The sequence below is a fragment of the Lissotriton vulgaris genome, chromosome 7, assembly GCF_964263255.1.
Source record: "Lissotriton vulgaris chromosome 7, aLisVul1.2, whole genome shotgun sequence".
NCBI lineage: Eukaryota > Metazoa > Chordata > Amphibia > Caudata > Salamandridae > Lissotriton > Lissotriton vulgaris.
In genome coordinates, this window is record NC_141695.1 from 1636725081 (window position 1) to 1636747537 (window position 22457).

At 42.0% G+C, this 22457-nt stretch overlaps 1 protein-coding gene across 4 annotated transcripts in view; it reads right to left on the bottom strand.

The window, feature by feature from the left end:
• ZMYND8 (zinc finger MYND-type containing 8) overlaps positions 1–22457 on the bottom strand; it is a 417579-nt gene that overhangs the window by 309851 nt on the left and 85271 nt on the right. For all 4 annotated transcript variants that reach the window (XM_086932602.1, XM_086932601.1, XM_086932600.1 and 1 more), the window contains exon 3: positions 1195–1343. In XM_086932602.1, coding sequence (XP_086788728.1) covers positions 1195–1343 — 149 coding nt within the window. The remainder of the gene's footprint in view (positions 1–1194; positions 1344–22457) is intronic.

Consider the following 22457-nt stretch of genomic DNA (forward strand, 5'->3'; position numbering starts at 1 on the left):
ATAAGCCATATCACAAGACAATTATATGATCATCACTAGCTAGAAACATGATGGGAGCCAGGAGAACATGTGTTGATTCAGTAGAAGTTGTGTGCTTGCACGAAGAAGTGTTCTTCTTCACACAGCTGTGATTATTTTGTTTATTTATCCAGCTGTCTGATCTTGAACTTTCAGGGGCTCACACATGATTTTGTAATGCTATCAAAGTGTCTTACATAACTTGATAATTGATGGCAGCAACACAGATGGGAGGATGGCAGTCATTAACCTATGTGGACGTCTAGGTCTAGCATGACAGTTCAACTGTCACTTGACCTTTCAACCTATGTCAAAATTATTCTACAGTTCTCCGGCTCAAATAAATATCCATTCCTATGCTATCTAATTGTAATGCTTCACATTACCATACAGCAGTCCTTAAAAGCCAGACCGATTGGCATTGCCAATTCTAGTTTAAATAATATCCAAGTAAAAAGTTAATTTCTGGAGCACCAGAACTATAAGGGAAGTACTACAGCAGAACACATTCTAGACACCCAGCTACCACTTAAATCTACACTCATCAGCAAACTTGCATTGATATTAATACTTTAGTAAACAAGTTTGGTTGGGTTATATCAGAAGATAAATCTTAAACCAGAATGCTGTTAAGTTCACTCACCAGTTGGGTCATGCCTAATATATCATTATAAAGAAGGGGACCAATATTGTGAACCCCACAAGAGATAACCAACTAGTCTGAATTACTACGCAATAAATTCATACACTCCATCATCTTTCACACAACCTATAAATACTGGCACACATAAGCGCATCGATATCCTCACCAAGACACAGCCGGGGCACGTCAAGATCTCATGCACCACACTCAACTGTCCCTCCAAATCCATGCTACTATCACATCATATCCAACCAAATGTAACTACACCTTTAATTGTTTGTGACAGTGAAAGCTGCACAGCTAAATTAGGGTCCGCAGCACACTACTCAAAAGCCAGTTAGCATAAACGTATCTCCATCCAAGTGGCATGAAATATAGAAATCCTTCATAATGCTTGCAACTTGTGCAGGCTCATTTTTGCCTTTTTTTTGTCTTTACAATCGTACCAAAAAGGAAAAGCATGAAGGATGGAATTGAGCTACAGTGGTTTTGGGTAACCCATACTCTTCTAGAACTGACAAATTATTTTTTACCTGATCTTTATTGTTATTGTGCATTGAACCAGGTTTCTTTTTCTTTTTAATTGGACTTGCTGGAGTTTCTTGTGGAGAGTGGCCATTTGAAGAGTGCTGAGGGCTGGGAATTTTTCGTTTTTGTGCAGCGCGTTCTGCAGAAGCAGGATCTGTAAATACATAAATAACAATGTGAAGACTTGCCAATCCCTCGGAAAGCACCAAAAGTTAAGAATGGTATGCAAATATAGATGCTCAATCAATAATGCATTAATCAAACCCTTATTCAGACCGGATTTTGATAGGAGTTCATGAACATTCTAGCCTTACTGTTCAACATTGTGCAGAAAGGGAAGCACCAGCAAGAGGAAGCTGATGGACAAGGCACAACCTTTGCAGAGACCAAAGTTTAAGTCACTCAACCTTCGACTTGAATTTAAAAAAAACAAGGCAGTTCAGTTAAATCAGCCCAACTATCAGCCTAATTGGGTATATTGACATCAGCGTGAATTCCCTGCTAAGTCTGTTTGATGTTTGTGAGAGAGATGGATTCATTTACTGCAATAAATTCTACCAATGATGCTAGGATTTTAGAAACAATTAAAAATACATGTTTTAAAAGTAAATAGAATGGGGAAAATCGAGATAAAATTCATCCCTGCAGACTCATTCTATTTGGCCCACTATCTACCCCAAATAAAGCGGCGAGACATTCTGAATATATTTCAATTCAAATCCTTGTACCCAACACAATTGTTAACTCAAAGGGTTGAGTCATGCATGCATACCCGAACACGTTTTCAACATAAACAATGAGGTTTTTTACATACAAAGAAAATAAAAAATTATACTTTGTTGCAATTGTCAGCTCTAAGGTAAGTGCACACACCTAGCACTTGATTATATTACCCAACTTGAGAAGGGCCAACAGCAAACAGTATTTAAAACGCGCATTTGCAATGCAATAGGTCTCGCATTTGCAATAGTTTGAGCGCTTGGCATTGTAAATGACAATGCCTTTCATTTAGGTGTTGGTTTTTAAAACAAAAAAAAAAGGCATCATTTACAATTCCAATGGCTTACACTCTTGAAAATGCAAGACCTATTGCATTGCAAATGCTCATTAACTGTTGTGGGGAGGGTGGGTGTGCAAAATCAGAAGGGCTGATGCTGAAGATGCAGAGGAATGATACGAAAGTACTAAGACAGGGTTCTCGTGTTGGTGGTTTTTCAAGCAGTTGCTTGTGTGATCGGATTAGTAAGTAACTACCACTGATAGCATTTTTCTCCATAATAGGACATAGCTTACTGCTATGAACATATTTGAGAAGTTAGAAGTTTCGCAAAGCACCAAATGTGGAAAAAAAATTAGAGACTGAAGTCACACATCCAGATGCAGTCGTAAAACATTAACCACCACAAAGCCTCCTGGAAAAATTGGGAATGGGTGTGGGGGGTGTCATTGAAGTTCGGTGGCACTAACCTGCCAGCACCCATTTGTTGCCACTGCGCCCAGTCTACCCAGGAGCTATTGAAGTAGTGGGTCGGCGAGAGCTCGCGGTATAATATTATGCTTGTACTGGGGTCCGTGCGGCCGGGAATCTATTTTCAGGAGTGAACATCGCCCCTGGCCTACTGAGGCCCCACAGCTGTCCATTCAGTCCGGAGTCAGTGACAGCCCCACATCGGTCCATTGGGTCCAGAGTCAGTGACAGGAAGAGGCTAGGGCAGCACCGACTGCTCCGGAGAGCTTCCTGGGTCACATGCTGGCGAGGGAACTGGGTCCATCCAACAGGAAGCAGCAGCAGGACTACTAGAGCTGGAAGCCCAGCCATCACAAAGTCCCAAGAGTCTGGAGTCAGCACTACAGATGTGGAGAAGATAACAAGGCCCTGTAATCCCTCCCCGCTTGTAGAGAGCTGTTGCGCCAAAACAATTAAATTAATAAAACAGGCTACAGCTGAAACGGACCGCACAGAAAATAAAAGCACACTGCTTTAGTGACGAGAAACGATCCCTTTTGGCAAAATAAATAAATAAATAAATAAATACAAAAATAAACAAATAAATAAACAAGCGAGGTCCGAAGCGGACTGCACTGAAAAAATAAGTAAAAGAGTGCTTGCACACTTCTGAAGGAGACTGTGTCAGGTCACAAGTAAAAGATCCAGTAGGGATGGGCCGTCCTAAAAGGAGACAGAGCGGTAACAAGGAGGAACTAAGAAGCCTCCTTTTCAATCAGAAGACAGCGTTTAGCATGGAGGATGACGCCAGTGAATCAAAAAGATTCTGAAAGCGTACTGATGACGACAAGCCTCGCAGAGCGAGGAGCGCATGCGCGCTCCAGCACTAGGTCTGCGAGACCTAAAAATACATTACTGGGATTGTGCTCTGTTGCAAACAAAACAGGATCTATTACACTCTTTCAAATGTACCAAAAAGACCCCTCAATCAGATTCATCCTTGCTTACCAAATGCAAAATGGGAAAGAATATAAGTAATACAAACAGCCACTGGTGTTATATTTGCTATATTTTCTTAACCCTCTTCCCTTTGATTGACCCACTTGTTTCCCAGCTGTATAAAAGGGCTGAATTGTTATATGTCACACAACCGATAACTCAGCTACTGATCTCATGGGGCAAGGGAGAAGGGTTTCCAGGGATGCCGATTAAAACCTGCCTGACTTAAGTCTTTCAGTGGATGGCCGAACGCCGCTCAAGCGCAATTGTGACAAACCAGAAATAATTTTCTTTGGCATACTTCTATAGAAAAAGGTTGGCAAGTCTGGCCCAAATATGCCCCCCCGCTACATGCCATCAGGAAGAAAAAGCCAATAATTAGGGGTCAAATTTGATGATAGCCCGTCTTTTAAGCCACAAATTAAGTTATTGGTTGGCAGTTGCTTTGGTATACTGTTTTCCCTAAATATGTTCCAACCCTATTTGTTCTTCACTGCCCAAAAAAAGAACGGTTATCCAGGCCCGGATAACCGTGAAGTTGGACTACCGTAATGCCCTATATTTTGTTCTGACAGAATACCTGCTGAAGAGGCTACAGGAGGTCCAAAAAGTGTCTGCTTGTTTTCCAGCTAGAGGGCTTATGTCCCCTCATCTGTGCACACTACACTGGCTTCCTATCAGGAAATAAATCCTGTTCAAGGCACTAGTGCTAGTCCACAGGGCACCGTACCAGACCGGTGCAGTCTACCGCAGAACAAGGTTCAAATTTATGCCCCAGCATGATACCCGATGTCTGCCAATAAATTGGTTGAACTGACTCCCAGAATTCAGCGTGTTGGAGCGGGAGGTAAGTTACTTGTCCATCTAGGACCAGCAGCTTGGAATAAGCGTCCGCTTGAGCTCCACGCTGTAAGCAATGTTGCATTGTTTAAAAAAGCATTGGCATAGCCAATAGGTCTCGTCTTTTGGATCTTATAAGTGTTTAGTCAGAGCTGTTGGCTTTGCCAGTGTATTTAAGCTATGTTGTACAGTAGTGTGGCTGTTGTGCAGCATGTTGCAAAGTTACCCCGTTAGGGTAAGTAATCCTGATAGCGAGAGGACTACTTCATGTGTGATAATAAAATCATAAAGACTTACTATATGAAAGTTGGGCATTCCATGAATGGATCAGGTAATTAAAAATGCAGTGGTTGGTAAGTGACCTAAATATAGAAGGAACAAGAAAAACTCAGTGTGCACTAATTAACTATAACATTGTTGTACTTGTTGTGCTAAGCCATAATGAGCGGAGTGCAACTTCAGGTTGATACGGAGCGGAATGAGTTAAATATATGGAGGTGCGCAGATTGCAAGATCCACGTCATACGGGGGGGGGGGGGGGGGGAATTGTGTAAACCACAAACATTCATAACAATGAGGCTCTATGACAAATCCGAGCTTTAAAATCAGGGAAGCTTGTCATGTTAGAGAATGATCCGCAAGTAAGAATTGTGATACGGTTGAATGGCCGTAAGAGGACCTGTACCGTGACTAATGTAAAACGCTCTGCCAGGTTGCATCTGATTACCGATGCATACCCAAAACAACACTTGCGTGGTGAAAGGCAACAGTCCTATAAACAGGTTTCACATTAGTAAATACAACTCAAACTCAGGTAAAAGTTTGAGTTACGTAAACAATTATGCGCGGAATGAAGCTTTCTCAAAGGTAAAGCAAGTTAATGTTAACAAGTATTGGCATAGCCAGTAGGTCTCGCCTTTGGGACCTTATAAGTATTTAGTTATGCAGCACAATATCATTGGTGCAACAGCATTAACTGTTGCATGGCTGAACACTTACAAGGTCCCAAAGGCGATATCCTATTGGCTATGCCAGTGCTTATTTATATAGGGGTGCAAGAGGTATTTACATTCTATACCTCTGGTAGTTTGGCAACAGGAAAACATTGAATTTAAAATAGTCAACATTTATGAGGCCAACTTTTTCAATTCATTCATCTCTTGCAATCTTAAGGTCCATGCCATTAGATGGCCCTTCACTCAGCTGTGCTAACATTACTAAGCACATTGGGTCATATAGCGCCATAATCATACTAAGAAACATAGTCCCAGAATGCTGCAGTGGAGAGTTTAGATCACCATCCTGCCACGAGACAGTTGACAGCTGTGGGTTCTGGGACAAGATATTGACAAGTTATCATTTTCTGCAAGTTCTGACCACAATATGGGCCATTTAAAATCCAAATGTATAATCAAAACAATGAATAAAAGTGTGATTTATAAATACCGGAAAATGCCGCCTTCTCTTGCCACCTCAATTCGTTTGAGCCCAGTACCAGTCGCCTAACAGCAGAATACATTAAAAACAAGAATCGCCTCCATACTTGGAAAATGTATCAGCCTATTATTAAAACCCCTCAAAAATATATCGCAACCAGAGCCCAGCACCTTATAACAGACTAATTAGAAAAGGTTTTAAGATCCGCCTCAGAAAGATGAAATGCTGAACTACAGTGGCCTGAATCTGAACCGATGACCTACTGCCTACACAAACAGCGCAGCAGAGCACTCGCATACAGTCAGACTCTTTCCCGGTGCACTACCTCCACAGCCTTTTAAACCAACAACGGCTAAGTGCTTTCCAAAAGTTCACTTCTGGAATGCCCCCACGCTACCCCGCCCCCAACTCAGGTTACCAAGAACAGTTTATCTGTGAATTATTAACCAGCCCTGCCAGGTTCTGGCTGTCGCAGATTATTTGGGGGGCTTTCTTTGGAGAGTAGACCCTGTCTTGCAGTAGCTAAAGTTGCCCGCATGGGATAAAAGAGCCGTCCAGACTGCTTGGAGCACAGGTGAAAGGAGGAGCGAGAAAGAAGCCAAAGAAGGCATGTAAAGCTTGTACGTCTGTCCCAATTGGAAACAGGGGCTCGGGAATGCAAAGGTAGATGAAAGTCTACAGCATTTAAATCAAGCTCCCTATTACACTAAATCTCCCTGTACAGGAAAAGAGGAGGCCAAGTAAGTAAGAGCAAGCATTGGCTGCGTGCCTCATGCTCAAAGCTAAAAATAAAACAAGCTGCGAGACGCGCTCTGTAGTGGGGAGGGGGAGGGGCATGGGCATTGGCATTGAAACAAGGCACGCACACTTGGCCAAGCGAGAGGAAAGCCATATGGTGCCTCTGCTTGTGCCTGTGCGCGCACGCAGAATGCCACACAAAGAGCTGTGGTAGGAGTTTTAAAAGCCCTAACTAAATGTCTCGCAGAGCAAAAAATGAGTGGTGTGACTCTCAGCAAAGTACACACGGATAAACACTGTCAGGTTAAAAACAGGAACGGTGTAACTTAGTACACATTAAATCAATGCACTCTGTCAGTTATATAAACCAAAAGCTGTCTATTTAGCCTGGACACGACACGAGACAAGCGAATATAAACAAGTGCGCGCTGTCATGCTAATTAGAAACAGATTGCCCCTGTGCTCCGCTGCTCGCTCCCACATGGTGGATGCCGCAACACGTACGAGTGTTGGAAAAGTGTAGACCGATTCCAAAAGGTCATCTCCTAAAGCAACGCATGCGCGCTGCGCTAGGCTCGACCTAAAAAGGCTAAAATCTGGCTTTTTGTGCAGGACTAAAACATCAAGACTTACTTTCACATCTGAACTGTGCTGGGTGCCGGGACACTCCTCGGAGTAGCTGTGCACGATACAAGACACTTTCATATCTTATCATTTAATTGGGGGGAAGGGGTTTTATAAAGCATAAACCTATCTCGGAGCTGCACAGAAAAACAGGAGACATACCAAATGTGGAGATACAGTGAATTGAAAGTATGTTTACAATCAGACCTCAGGACAATAAATCCATTCAAAAGAGATCAGGTTGAGTGTAACTGGAGTAAGAAGTACGGAAAACAAATGATACAATTTAGGATCATAGGAAGACCCTTTAGACGGGGTGTTGGATGTTTCCTGAATGACACCTACAAAGTAGCACTTCTGATGTTCTAAGTAGTTAATTTCTGAGTGGCAGTCCACGTGCGGAGAAATCCCGATGGCTGGTACTTCAAGTCTCCTGAATTCTCAGATGTCCCATGGATGTGCATCTACTTGTACATGTTCCATCAGACATGTTTAATTTATAGGGAAGGTAGTCCATTTTACTCAAGTGGAGTTCTGTATCAATCTAACAAAAGGCTCTGAAGTGTATTTTGGCACAGAGAGGGAGTCACAGTTCTTTCAAGGTAGGAGAAACGTTCTTGAATGTTGGATGGTCATCAGTAGAAACACAATGAACAAAAACCTACTGTTCAGTCCACATTCATCCATTCATTTTGCTCAACCAACTGACAGCCTAGTGAAATTGATCCTCTAAGATACCCCTATCCTGTAGGTTCCAAAGGTAATTCTGAGGCATATATGCTGCACCAGATTGTGTACTTCTAGTGAGAAAGGAATCAGCTAGCCCTTTTTGGCAAGAGGTTTATTAGTACTGCAACTTAAGACCATAAATAAAGTGCATCATTAACATTATAACAAATTTCCTAGGTTGAATGTGAAATGTCACTGACTTACTGAAGATTTGCAAGTGCCATTTTGCCTGGTGAGTAGCAAACTGACAGCATATATTAATTTAAGTTTGTCACCCCTTTCCACTGTCAATATGTATTGTTGTTCCCTTCCAATAGGCAATTGAAGGTACAGAAAGAGGTGGACTAGTGCTATCACTTTTTAACACAATACATCAAGAACAGCTGCTCTGCCTTGTGAATTAGCAGAGTCAGACCACAGGGAAATAGTTCAGTGGGCCAAGATAGCCATTGCGGAGTTCTGCAAGAAAACCGAAGATCACAGATTTTAATTTTGTTGTGAGTCAGTCTTTGATTATTCCAAGGTCATTAGTCCGCAGTAGTACACTGGCAAGTCTAAAAGGATAAATAACAAGCATTTGCAATGCAATAGGTCTCGCATTAGGAAAGTTTGAGCTATTGGTATTGTAAATGACACATTTTTTATTTATGTGTTGGTTTTGAAAATTGCGAAATTAATAGTTTTGTCATTTACAATGCCAATGGTTATAACTTTCGCAAATGTGACACCTATAGCATTTGTAATGCAATATGTGTTGTATTTACGTGACTTACATGTATTGCTATTACAAATAACAATGGCTTTGAATGTTTTAAAATAATTAATACTTAAATAAACGTTATTGTAATTTATAATGGCAATAGCTTAAACTTTTGTAAATAACTTTTGTGAAGATTATGTTCAGTGTATTTTATTGTGATGAAAATCTAACAGAAGTGAAATATGACCATCTTTTTGTGACATTTGTAATAAAGCTTGAAACATTGAGTGAACATATTTGAACCAGTGATGCTGTGGTGGTGCTGAGTGATCCAGTGGTGGTGCTGAGTGATCCTGTGGTGGTGCCAAGTGATCCTGTGGTGGTGCCGAGTGATCCTGTGGTGGTGCCGAGTGATCCTGTGGTGGTGCCGAGTGATCCTGTGGTGGTGCCGAGTGATCCTGTGGTGGTGCCGAGTGATCCTGTGGTGGTGCCGAGTGATCCTGTGGTGGTGTCGAGTGATCCTGTGGTGGTGCCGAGTGATCCTGTGGTGGTGCCGAGTGATCCTGTGGTGGTGTCGAGTGATCCTGTGGTGGTGCCGAGTGATCCTGTGGTGGTGCCGAGTGATCCTGTGGTGGTGCCGAGTGATCCTGTGGTGGTGCTGAGTGATCCTGTGGTGGTGCTGAGTGAATCTATGGTGGTGCTGAGTGATGCATTCTTGGCCCCGAGTGATGATGCGGTGTTGCTGAGTGATGCTGTGGTGGTGCTGAGTGATGCATTCTTGGCCCTGAGTGATGATGTGGTGTTGCTGAGTGAAGATGTGGGGTTACTGAGTGATGCTGTGGTGGTGCAGAGTGATGCTGTGGTGGTGCAGAGTGATGCTGTGGTGGTGCAGAGTGATGCTGTGGTGGTGCAGAGTGATGCTGTGGTGGTGCAGAGTGATGCTGTGGTGGTGCAGAGTGATGCTGTGGTGGTGCAGAGTGATGCTGTGGTGGTGCAGAGTGATGCTGTGGTGGTGCAGAGTGATGCTGTGGTGGTGCAGAGTGATGCTGTGGTGGTGCAGAGTGATGCTGTGGTGGTGCAGAGTGATGCTGTGGTGGTGCAGAGTGATGCTGTGGTGGTGCAGAGTGATGCTGTGGTTGTGCAGAGTGATGCTGTGGTGGTGCTGAGTGATCCTGTGGTGGTGCTGAGTGATCCTTTGGTGGTGCTGAGTGATCCTGTGGTGGTGCTGAGTGATCCTGTGGTGGTGCTGAGTGATCCTGTGGTGGTGCTGAGTGATCCCTTGGTGGTGCCGAGTGATCCTGTGGTGGTGCTGAGTTAACCTGTGGTGGTGTTGAGTGATGCATTCTTGGCCCTGAGTGATGATGTGGTGTTGCTGAGTGATGATGTGGTGTTGCTGAGTGATGCTGTGGTGGCCCTGAGCGATATTGTTGTGTGCTGAGTAATGCTGTGATGGCGCTGAGTGATTCTGTGATGGCGCTGAGTGATTCTGTGGTGGCGCCGAGTGACGCTGTGGTGGCGCTGAGTGATGCATTCTTGGCCCTGAGTGATGCTGTGCATATGTGTATGTGTGCAGTTAAGCTTCTGTAACTCTCTGTGTGTGTCCCAGCCTCTCCATGTAAGACAACGTGTGTTAATGAGGCACGCTAAAAAGAAAGACTACCAACGAAGTATTAAAGGCCTGCACATAACTTGTAGTGCAACCTTAGCTGTTATGTTCGTGCAACTCTCTTTGTGTGTGCCTGTTTATATAATAGAACGAATGTTAATGCGGCATGCTCGAAAGAATAAAACGAGACCTAAAACAAGTCTTCAGGGCTCAATGCTGTTTGGGAGGTGGGAGGGGAATTAGGAGAGGGGGGAGTGATAGGTATGAAAGCGCTAGCGGCCGCATGCTGGCAAATGGTGATCTGCAGAGCGCGTGAAAAACAATCACTTCAGAAACAGATGTCAACAGCTAACTCTATTTCTGCGAGTAGTTTGGCAAAGCTGAGCATTTTGTACTGGAACGGACATTCACAGAGAAATACTGTTCCTCAGCACATAATGAAACAACTGCTGTTCCCAAATACCATACCGCTCTCTTATTCTCACAAAAAAATTCACTTGCTGAATGTATCATTTGCCTTTTATTGCTCTGAAAATATCACAATCACTTGAACTTCAATTGCTTGTCCACTACAACATCTGTGGTGCGTGTCCTCTTTACATCAAAGAACAAGCGAATGGTGCTGGTAAGCGAAAGCCTGGTTAACCTCAAAACATTAATTTTCTATAAAAAATGCAGAATTTAAAAGCAATGGTGAAAAGGTAAGGGCGAGTGTTGGTTTTGAAGACTGAAAGCAATTCAAGATTAACACCAATCCAACGGGAGCATGGAATCCCAGCTAAACATGGCCTGAGTTAAATGAGTGAAAAAAAGAAAAATTATAAAGAATTACTCCAGTACCTTTAATGCGAGTTCACAGGATATAAAACTAGGGCTAAATATGAAAAAGGGAATTATAAAATATTTAAATGTAATAAGCAATGTCTCACAAGGGTGCAGTAAAAAGTGTGAATTACGATCAATTGTAAGCGGAATGGTGCTTTTAAGCAAAAGCCTTGTTAACCCAAAAATATTCATTGAATATTATCATTGAAAGTACAGGTTAAAAAAATATAGGCATTTGACACCGTAACTGATTAGGATTAGCTGGAGGCAGGTGAGACAGACAAGACCTAGAGGTGGGGATTAGTGAAGAAGACAGCTCGAGCAAACTTTCCCGCGGAGCGGCAGCGGCTGGTCTTATCACAAGGAGGATTAACAAGTCGAGTGTTTTCAAGCTGTGTCCCTTATCTGTTGTCTAAATAGCACTGCCACTGTCCCATTTTAGCTACCTAACTAGCTTTAAATAACAAGTTGGTGTTCAAAAGGTCTTATAAGGCACTATTTAAATATCAATACCATAGAAGGACAGCACATTGTGTGCATATTTTAGCGCAGATTGCACCTGCTCAATAGAGCATCATGGGTTGTTGTATGTTCAGTGACATGTATTTAAGACACTATCGGCATGCAAAAGTAGCTCCTTGATGACTGGTATTTTTCATACATGTTACATCACTGAATGAACCCGTCTGGAGTAAAATGAACATCTGACATTATTCACATCAAATAATCAGAATTCTCTTCTCATGCCACTCACCACATTTTCGTTGCATTGATAAAAGGCGGAGACAGAGGAAGATACCAAACTGAAACTTCCACATCTCTGTTTTTGGAATTGTCCAGTTTTGATGCCAAATTTTAGAGTGTAGGTATTTATCTTTCCACTTAATTTGCTGCATTTTGTCTATACGATTTAACAGCTCTGCAGCTGCAGGCCGGCAAAGGAATCTGTTTATTGAAAGCACATCTGTATTCTATAAGCCGTGTCTATCTTTATTTCCGGAGTTTTCACCATTTGTTTTATGCCTCCTATTTTAATTACAATCATTGTTTAACCCTCACCACTCAACACATACAATATATTTAAAATTAATATGCCCTCAGTGGTATGTATTTCACTTATCTAAGGCATGTTGAAATGTTATTGTGTCCCAGAATCCTCTCAATGTGGTGCCTTGGAATTCATAACTTCTCATCGCCATCCAATCTCCTTTACGTTCCAGACAGTGGATGCATCTGCCTTTCACATCATCACCTGAGGCTGAAGGTCACACAGACTTTGGAGAAAAACACGTTGTAATTGACGCGAAGAACCCGATTGCTCCATGTTATCCCCCAAAAAAAAGCAAATTGTTATTTCCCCGCACCTGAAATTCCCGGGACCCCGGTAACCGTAATTTGAGGCCCCGAAAATAGCTGGGATTTTAACAAGTCTACCCGCAATGAGGGCCTTTCTGTATGCAAAGTTTAGGAATGGGATCATGGATTTAAAAGTCTAATATTCTGTTTATTGACGTAAATACTTGAAAATATGGTACAGAAAGCTGCATCCTGATGACAGTCTATGGCAGTGTAATTTTTTTTCTCACCTTTTACTGTTGACAACAACTCACACCTGACGCCTTGAGTGGCGCATATCCAAGCTTTTATTTAATCCAAAGTTTAAACAGCTGAATAATATTGAATAAACACCTCGGATCTGGGCAGAATCATCAAAGCGCATTATCTTCTGGAATAGTAGACCGATAGGGATTGGATATTTTGTGTTTCAGGCCGCACGCAGTCTGTGAATGGAAAGTGATAAAAACAAGCACGAATCACATGGTGTCCAGTTAACCAATAGGGTGTAGGGTCTCGAGGGCAGAGTGAAACGGCGCTTGGTCGGTCCGGCGGCAATCAGTGACGTCAGGAAAGTACGAGAGAGCAGAGTTTTGGTGTCTGCGAACCTTGGAGCACGGCCAGAAATGACCCGTGAGTACATAGAATGGGGGTCTTGTGTGGGTGCGTGTGTGTGCGTGTGCGTGCCTGCCTGCGCGTGTGTGCCTGCGTGTGTGTGTGTGTGTGCCTGCCTGCGCCTGCGTGTGTGTGCCTGCCTGCCTGCATGTGTGTGTGTGTGCGTGCCTGCCTGCATGTGTGTGTGTGTGCCTGCCTGCCTGCGTGTGTGTGTGTGTGCCTGCATGCCTGTGTATGTGTGTGCATGCGTAGTGTGGCTGTGTTTGTGTGTGTGTGTGTGCGCGCTCGTGTGTGTAGGGGTGGGGGGAGGGTCTCTGTATGTGTGCGTAATGTAAAAGGTCTAATATGTGCGCCTTTGTTAAATTATCTTAAACCGCATCAAGTTTTTTACAAATAAGTCGTTGAAAAAGTCAGACACAAGCTTACCTTTTTGTAAATAGATCGGGAACGATTCCAAAAGTTTCTGAATGTTTAGGCGAAGTGAAGGAATAACCACAGAGCAAAATCCAATAGTTCTTCGATGTTTATGCAGTCATTACTTTATAAGCATTTTAAACATGCCTTAAGTTTTCAGCAGACACGCACTCAGAGCGCAAGCAGACATGTACTTAGAAACCGAAAACACTCAAGCTGTCTCCAGCAAGCTGCCAGCAGCCAGATACAAAAGCGCGCTCACACGGACAAATCTGAGACAGCGGAGCGTGGCCGAACGCTGTCTCAGATTCCCAGGAAACTGAATACAATAGTTGTCGAGCTAGACTGCATGCTACGCATGCGCAACTCTAGCTCGACCTAAAAACGAGAGCAATACAAACAAATGATCAGTGCAGCAAGCTTCTTCCAATGAAAGATCCTCATGGAAAGTGAAAGGATGTTCTATGAGTGAGGAACTGCCCAATCCATTTCGTAAGAAAGGTTCAAAAGGTCAAAATTACAAAATAGTAAAAAAGTAGCATAATGCATGCCTAGTTATAATAATGACAACTTGTTTTTTAATACTTTCTGGAGCAATTTTTCAAAAGCTCAGGCAAACAGTGCAATCTCTAATAAAATAGTAATCATGTATATTTATTCGTTTTTTTGCAGATTATTCTAGACGTCCCCATTTTACCTGCATGCCTCCCTCAGCTCTGATCCCTTAGGGTCATCTTTTCACAACGTCTTGACGTCTTTTAATTCTCCAACCCTCATAACATGAGGCCATCAAAACTATGTTTAAATCCGAACTGCAATTTAGCTTTCAACTACCACTCATATTACCACATTCATGCTGTTCAAAGGCCGCAGATTTCCACAATGGTAGTTAATACCCTAGATATAGATTTAGGATTTGCAAAATTACACCGCTGTAAATTGGACTTTGTGCACGTGCCAAATTTGGAGTCATTCTGTGCAAAGGTTTTTTTTTCTGTTGATCATTAAAAATATGTCACATGAAGAAGAGAAATTACACTTCATATCCTCTGCCCCTTCGTATAACCTTGCCCATCTCTAAGTCCAATATGTGTGAAACTTTAAATGGCACAAATACAAGCGAAATGCATTTTGTTTTTGAAAAGTTGAGTGCACAATCACGAAATAATGCAAGATTCTGATTAAATGAACTAGGATTTTCTCATTTAAAGTGGCATTTTTGCTTTGAGCGCAATATTTTATTCGAGCAAGTGTCATAACTGGATGGAAGAACAAAACGAAACTCAAGTCATGGGAGAAATTTAAGTATTGAGAATTGTAATGTGGTTATCCAGGATACTTTGCCCCATCTTCTCCGTCTAATGTCTGTATGTGCTTGGCTGGAAGATGGTTGTGTACGCTTTTAGTACTGAATATTAGTGAAGTCCCATCGAAAAAAACAACACTTTACCCGAGTCACACGGATTTTAACTCCCACAAAATTTATTAAAACAAGAACTGCTAACGCAAAAAATCTCTGGCTTATAACAAAGTGCAAAAAGAACAATTGATGGACAGAGTGCTGAACATCAAGCATTCAATCGCAGTACAGAGATCTGTGCCTAAATCCATTTTTTTTGGCTCACCAAGCAATTCCAGTTTAAACCCAGACATATGCAAATAAGTCTTTATTTTATTTATTTATTTAGAAAGTTTTATATAGCGCGAACAAGATCTTTACAGATATCAGAGCGCTTTACAAGGACAGTCGGTAATAACATAATAGTAGGTAATAGTTGAGCTAGATAGGTGCAAGGTGCATAGTTACAGAGGTAGTTCAAAATACAGGAGGTAGGTCATAGTTGAGGTAGTGTAGGTACAAGGTGCATAGTTAAACAGGTACGCCAGTAATATAAAAGTACCAAAAGAGGGAACATATACTTGTTTAAGCGTGCATAAAACGCTTTAGGATATAGCATAAAGGTAGGCATAGTTGAGGTAGGTGAGTACAGGGTGCATAGTCACACAGGTGCATCAGGAATACAAAAGTAGGTAATATTTGGGGTGGTGTAGGTACAGGGTGCAAAGTCAGGCAGATACGTCAATAATATAAAAATATACAAAGAGGGAGCGTATACAATCAAATAAGACTATAATACAAATAATAAAAATAGTCCAATAGTCGATAATACAAGTAGTACAAATAGTCCAAAGGATCAGGCAGGTAGTACAGAGCGGAGACCTGAGAAATACAGAATAATAGATCATGTGTATTTAGCCATGAGGATCGCTTTTACTTCTTTCTTAAAAAGTTTGTTGGAGGAGATGAGCCTGGTTTCAGGAGGGAGTGAGTTCCAGATCCTGGGCGCCATTCCTGAGAAGGAGCGTTTATAGGTTTTTTCCTTCCGAAATCTTCGGGGCTTCAGCAGAAGATGGTTTGTGCTTCTAGTAGTTCTTGAGCCGCCAGAAATTGACAGCTTTTGAGCGAGGTAGGCGTGTGAGTTCATGTGTACAGCCTTGTGTGTCATGCAGGCGATTTTCAGATGTATTCTGGCTTCAAAAGGTAGCCAGTTCAGGGATTTAAAGTCAAGGGAAATATGCAAGTGTTTTTTTGAGCCAGTGATGAGTCTCGCTGCAGCGTTAAGGGACGCTCTTAGGGGAGCAGTTGTAGTTAGGGGGAGCCCGCAGAGAGCCCTGCGCCCCTTGGGAAAAGTACAGCCCGACCTGCCAGGTTAGGTCCTACAAGCCTCCTAGGACCGGTTTCGGGGTATCACTATTCTGCCAGGATAGCTTGACTCCAGTGGCATGGTGAGCACAGGACCCACGTCTGGGCACAGCTGTCGAACTTAGTGCACCAAATGCAAAAAGAACAATTGATGGACAGAATGCTGAAGACGGTCAAACATTCAACCACAGTACAGAGATTTGGGCCTAAATCCATAGTGTTCTTGCTCAGCATGCCATTCCAGTTGGGACCCAGCCATATGCAACTAAGTCTTTACCCTGCCCTGCTTGGGAACAGTGTACCCACGAACTGCCAGGCCGGGTCCTCCCTGGACCGGAAATAGGTCCGGTTTCAGGGTATCACTCTTCATCAGCCAGGATAACTAGACTGCAGTGGCATAGTGAGCATGGGACCCATGTCTGAGCATACCAATCCCACTGAGGGTGACAAATGCAAAAAGAACTGATGGATGGAATGTTGAACAATGTCAAACATTCACCCCCAGTACCTGGCCTGGCAGTTTGGGCTGGACTGTTCCCATGGGGAGCAGAGTCAAGATTCATTAGTATATGGCTGGGTCCAAACTGGGGGGCGTGGTGAGCACAAAAACTATGGATGTAGGCCCAGATCTCTGTACTGGGAGTGAGTGTTTGACATTGTTCAGCATTCTGTCCATCAATTGTTCTTTTTTATAACTGAAAGGGACTATTCAGTCACTGATATGTTTAGGCACTCAAATCATGATACATGCACTTTGTCACTCATCCTTGCACTCCCTCATCCATTTCTCCACCCACCAAATTATTCTTGCATTCTCCCACACATCCACTTGCAATCAGACATATGAACTCCCACAGGCATATATAATATGCCCTTAACTGATAAAAGGAAAAAAAGATGCTACCACATAAACTTGACGGCCATATGATTGTATTATTAAAAAATATATATAATAATAACAAAACAATGGGAGGAAAGCTTTCAATACTACTGTACATTGTACATTGTTGTTTTCAAATTTCTACACATCTGCCTAGTTTAAAAACAATGTGTTTGGCCGTTTTGGAGTGGTAAAGCAACGATACACTATACCATCCCTACGTAGCCACCCAGTAAACATTGCACTGGGAGGCCATATTTGAATGCTAAATCTTTTAGTGTATCACTGTAACTCATCCAAACTGACCAACATAACGCTTCCAATCATGGCGGCATTCTTGGAACAGCAAAACTATGATTCAATAAGAGTAATTCCATTCCCAATTGTAAAGTGTGTGGACATGTACGACTCAAAAATACAAAAAAAGAATATAAAGGGGACCTATAAAAGCAAATAAAAACAACAGATAAATGCGGGATTGTCCAACACCTCAGACATTGAAGCATGCTCCTCTTCAGGCAGAAGTGCACATGTGATTAGGCAAAATGCCATTAAACATAGATCAATGGAGCCAATGAGCTAACAGCTGTCCCATACAGCATGCTGTCCTGGAGATAAGCAGAATATGATTGATACATGAACAGACAGAAGAAGCTGATCCACAGACTCTCTATGTACATGTATGTATGTTTTTTAAAATGTTGTTATAGGACAATCACTTGGCAGCGAAACTAGACTAACCAGGCCCTCCTAAGAGGATCTAGGAAGAATTATCACAGTGCAAAACGCTTATACCCGGTGTTTGTCAAATACATTTATCAGCACCAAAATACTTCCTTACAACAATAAATCTGAGATTCCATGCAACAAAATGCCTGTTTACGGCATTCACACAGTATCCCATCAATACTCTTAAAAGCCCATTGAATTTATCATAGGATTTCGCAATAAAAACAATCATAATAAATAATTCAGGCCTGCTGACTTTGTTGTAATTTTTTTTTTACAATAAACAGATCTAACCTATGGCATGCAATAACTTTTCCTAATTAACTAATCACGCCTAAACCCAGGCTCATCACCATAACAAACTCAGGCCTATTTCTGGGCATAAATGTCCCTGTTCGGTAATCAGCAAAATACAGCCCATAAATTGAAATCTACGCAATATCAGAGTTGACAAAACAACATGAAAAGTCCTCTTTCCAAGGCCTAACACAGATTCTTATAGTACAAGCTCTATCTAGGGTTTTGACGGAGAGGTAAAAAAAACACCAGCCGCTTGCCTATTACAGTCATTTATGAGAATCCATGTAATGCAATACCCATCTACAATCTTTAACACAAACTCAAAGCAACAATAATAATACACCTTTAGAGGCCTTTTTGGCTTCACCAAATGCTTTTCAAATTAAAGTGAAGCCTACTAGCCATAACTTTTTCATAATAAGTAAATCAGATTTATGGCATCTGACCTAACTTTTCCCTATTATCCAATCAGGCCTTTATCTCTGTATGGCTTGTCTGGTCACCATCACTCAGGACTACAATACTGAGCACAAGCTCTGTCACAAAGCAACCATAAATAAACAGTCTTACAATTAAAACTATGTAAAAAATTACAGCTGGCGAATCAGCATAAAAACCCTTCTATAATTGTATAACAAGGCTCAAAGTGAAAATGTACCCCTCGGTTTGTCACAATAGGTACCCAACATCAAAGCCGGGCCTGCTTTTGTAATATTGGCAATTCCAAATAACAAATTACCTATCTACAGCCTTTAGTGTAATAACAACCCACAATTAAAGGCTTATTCCCTTTAGCATCCGATTTCACAATAAATGAGCAGGGCATACTGTTTTGTAGTAACGTTTAATGATAAACAAATCAGTCCTACAGCTTTTATCGTTGCCTTGTTCACCATCCCCAACTCAGACCTGCTGTATCGAGCATAAGCTTTTTCACAAGGAAGCCTTCAGCATAATATCCAACCTCTCTTAAGAAGGTCCAACAAGGATTACCCCAGTACCATGGTCCAACTAGGATTACCCCAGTACCAATATTCTACCCCAGGGCTTTATCTTAAGGCATAGAAAACACCAAACTCTTAATTACTTAATTAATCTGTGTGATTCCATGAATCAAAATACTAGGTGACAGACCTCCACGCTGTTTAAAAAGTTTTTTTATAAATATTTATCTGTAATAAATGCTTATCTTTAATAAATGCATTTCTCAAAAAGTAAGACAAGCCTACCAATTTGTCATAATGTTTCCACAGATCACCAATGGCATCCGACCTACCTTTTCCCAATGAAACAAACCAACATGATTTGCGTTAAACTTGGCTTACACGCTCTCTTATTTCTTGTTGGAACAACTATTTATTAAGATATAGTGACAATGGTTTCATAATGTATGTAATACAGTGAAAAAAAGCAAAACCTGAAACCCCACAACCCTTCATTCACCTAGTAACTTCGAGATTATATCTTGACTGGTTCAAGTTAGCACCAATCAGAGGAAGCACTGACCTGTAGGAAAACATTTCATTTTGATCCAAAAAATTCTTAAGGAACCTGTTGATCCTCTCTTCGTATAGTTGTCGTTGGATAGTACAGGAATCCATGGACATATACTAGTAATCCCCACCCAAAGTTCTTTTTAACATCATCCACGATTTTCTCACCCCCGTACCTGTGCCTAGGCCGCCTCTGAATCCTAGGAATTCTGTGATTCGCTGGCCAATTTTTTCCAGGAGAAAATCTCACACATTTATGCAAAACTCAACCTCTACTCCTTACCTTGAGTAGTGACCATTAGCCCAACGAGGACCAGTCTAAGGAGCCTCCCTATATTTTGGACAACTTCACGCCCTTCACTTTGGAGGTAGTGTGTAGCTCCTTGAAGACAGCTAAATCCGGCTCCCCTCAGGACACTTGTCCACCCAAAATAATGTCTCTACTGGCCAACTATCTCGCCCCAACAGTCCTAGAGATTTTTAACTGTTCGGTGAAATCCAACTCCATTCCATCTGAGTGGAAGACAGCATATGTTCGTCCTATCCTAAAAAAAAAAAACTTCCCTGAACCAAAATTCTTTGGCCAATTACCAGCCCATATCCCTGCTACCGCTTCTGGGCAAACTGCTTGAAAGCCTAATTAACAAACAACTAGTTACCTACCTTGAGACCAATCACATTCTTGAGTAATCCCAATCTGTCTTTCGACCTGACCAAAGTACGGAAACGGCGCTCAAGGCCATGACCGACTTGCTGCGCCGTGGGTTGGACGCTGGTAACTAAGTAATGGTTGTACGGTTAGATCTCTCAGCAGCCTTTGACTCAGTCTCTCACAAGAGGCGGCTGGATAGGCTGCAAGAGATTGGCATATAGGGCCTTGCATTGAAATGGCTCCAGCATTTTTGGAAGACCGATATCAAACTGTCATCTTGGGCCCATACTCTTCCCGTCAGACTATCCTGGACAAGGGTGTCCCGCACGGTTCCTACCTAGGCCCTACTTTGGCCAGGATTGCCGAGCATTTCGGCATTGAAATAAACTCATATGCTTATGACACCCAGCTGATGTTTACTTTCAACCAGCACTTGATAGCGCCCAAAAGCAGTTTCACCCAGGGAATGTTAGGCATCTCCGATTGGATGAACAGAAATTATTTCCCATTAAACACTGACAAGACTGAGATTATGCTGTTTGGGAAAGCAGCCTCTATTTGGACAAACAATTGGTGGCACCACCAACTGGGCATCCCCACCTGTGCCTAAACAAACTGTAAAAAATCTGGGCATGAAATTTAACCAAGCTCTCACAATGAAAGAGCACATCTTGACCACCTCAGGAGTATGCTACTATAACATGCACCTTCTGTGCAGAATATTGCCCTACCTTCCCACCTCCACCCGCAAGACTCTAGTTCAAGCCTTGATAATTTGTAGATTAGACTACGGCAATGCCCTTTTTGCGGATATCAATGAGACCCTAGTGGCCAAGCTCCAGGTATTCCAAAATACCGCGACCAGACTTGTTCTCAGCCACCCGTCTGGCATGCCCTCAGCTCCGTTGTCGAGAGAACTTCACTGGCTCCCAGTGTAAAAAATATTTCTTGTTTTAAGATCTGTTGCCTGACCTATAATGCTCTAAATGGGAAAGGTCCGCTATATCTGCAAAAAAAAAAAAAAAAATCAAAGCTTACACCCCAGGATGTTGCCAAAGATCCTGCAACAAAGCCCTATTTTGTGTACCTCGCATTAGTCTTACGCGTAGTGGAGGAAAGGCTTTCTCCTATCTTGCTCCCCACTACTGGAACAAGCTGCCACTCCATGTGAGTACATGTTCAATCTACTGCAAATTTACGAAACTTTTCAATTCCCATCTATTCTAACTGTCTCCTTTTCCGCTCCGATCCCTGCTTCCGCACAGCGCCGAGATGCCCCCGGGTGAGTTGAGCGCTATATTAAATATATTTAGCGAAACAAAATCGTGGATTTGATACCATTCATCACTTTAATTTCCCACTACTTTTAAAAGTTCAAACAGGTTTCAAAATGCAGTACAGATGTTTTACTGGTTGTTAGTAGCAAAGCCTTCTGCTGAGCAGTAATGTGCTCAGAGCCAGACAAGACTGGTCATTTTAGGCCACTTTACCATGTGTGAGATTCATCAGCAAGATGTTCCTGCATATTCCTAACATGAATTCTATAGCAACCCACTAACAAAAAGGATGAGGAGGATATACTAGTCATTGAACCTGTGGAGACCAATCAACGTAAAATTCAACAGCTGAGTCCATAGTGGGTTTAGATATTTTATATTAATCCACCTGGAAAGAGGACAATGAATCATACTGTATGTGGGGAGTATAGAAGTCCTAAAAACCGAACTTTCGCTTATTTGGGTTCCAAATACATGATCTCAAAAACACAATGTATTCAAGACAGAAATGTGCTGAGTTGATAAGTAGAACAGCTATTGTCTGCTTCTGCAGGTCAAAAGAAGTTCCTGTGGTATAGATGTGCTAAAAAGCAGTTGAAAAGAAAAGAGTTCCAGTGGGTCAATATTGCATAAATATAATAAAAATCAATATCATACATTGATGTAAACAACTATGTACAACTGACCTTGATGAGCACCTAAAAACCCCAAGAGCAGTATTCCAAATCGTTTTTTTCAAGATTTAATTTCTTCAACTCAAAATCTTAAAATATTTGTTTCGACAATAGGTTTATGCAAATAGCTAGATGAAAAAGGAGCAACAGGTAAACACTAAAACATCAGTACTCAATTCGACTCTATTCAATGCAATCCTTTCGGCACATAAAAGCCATAGAAGATACATAAAATAAGCAAACAGAACAA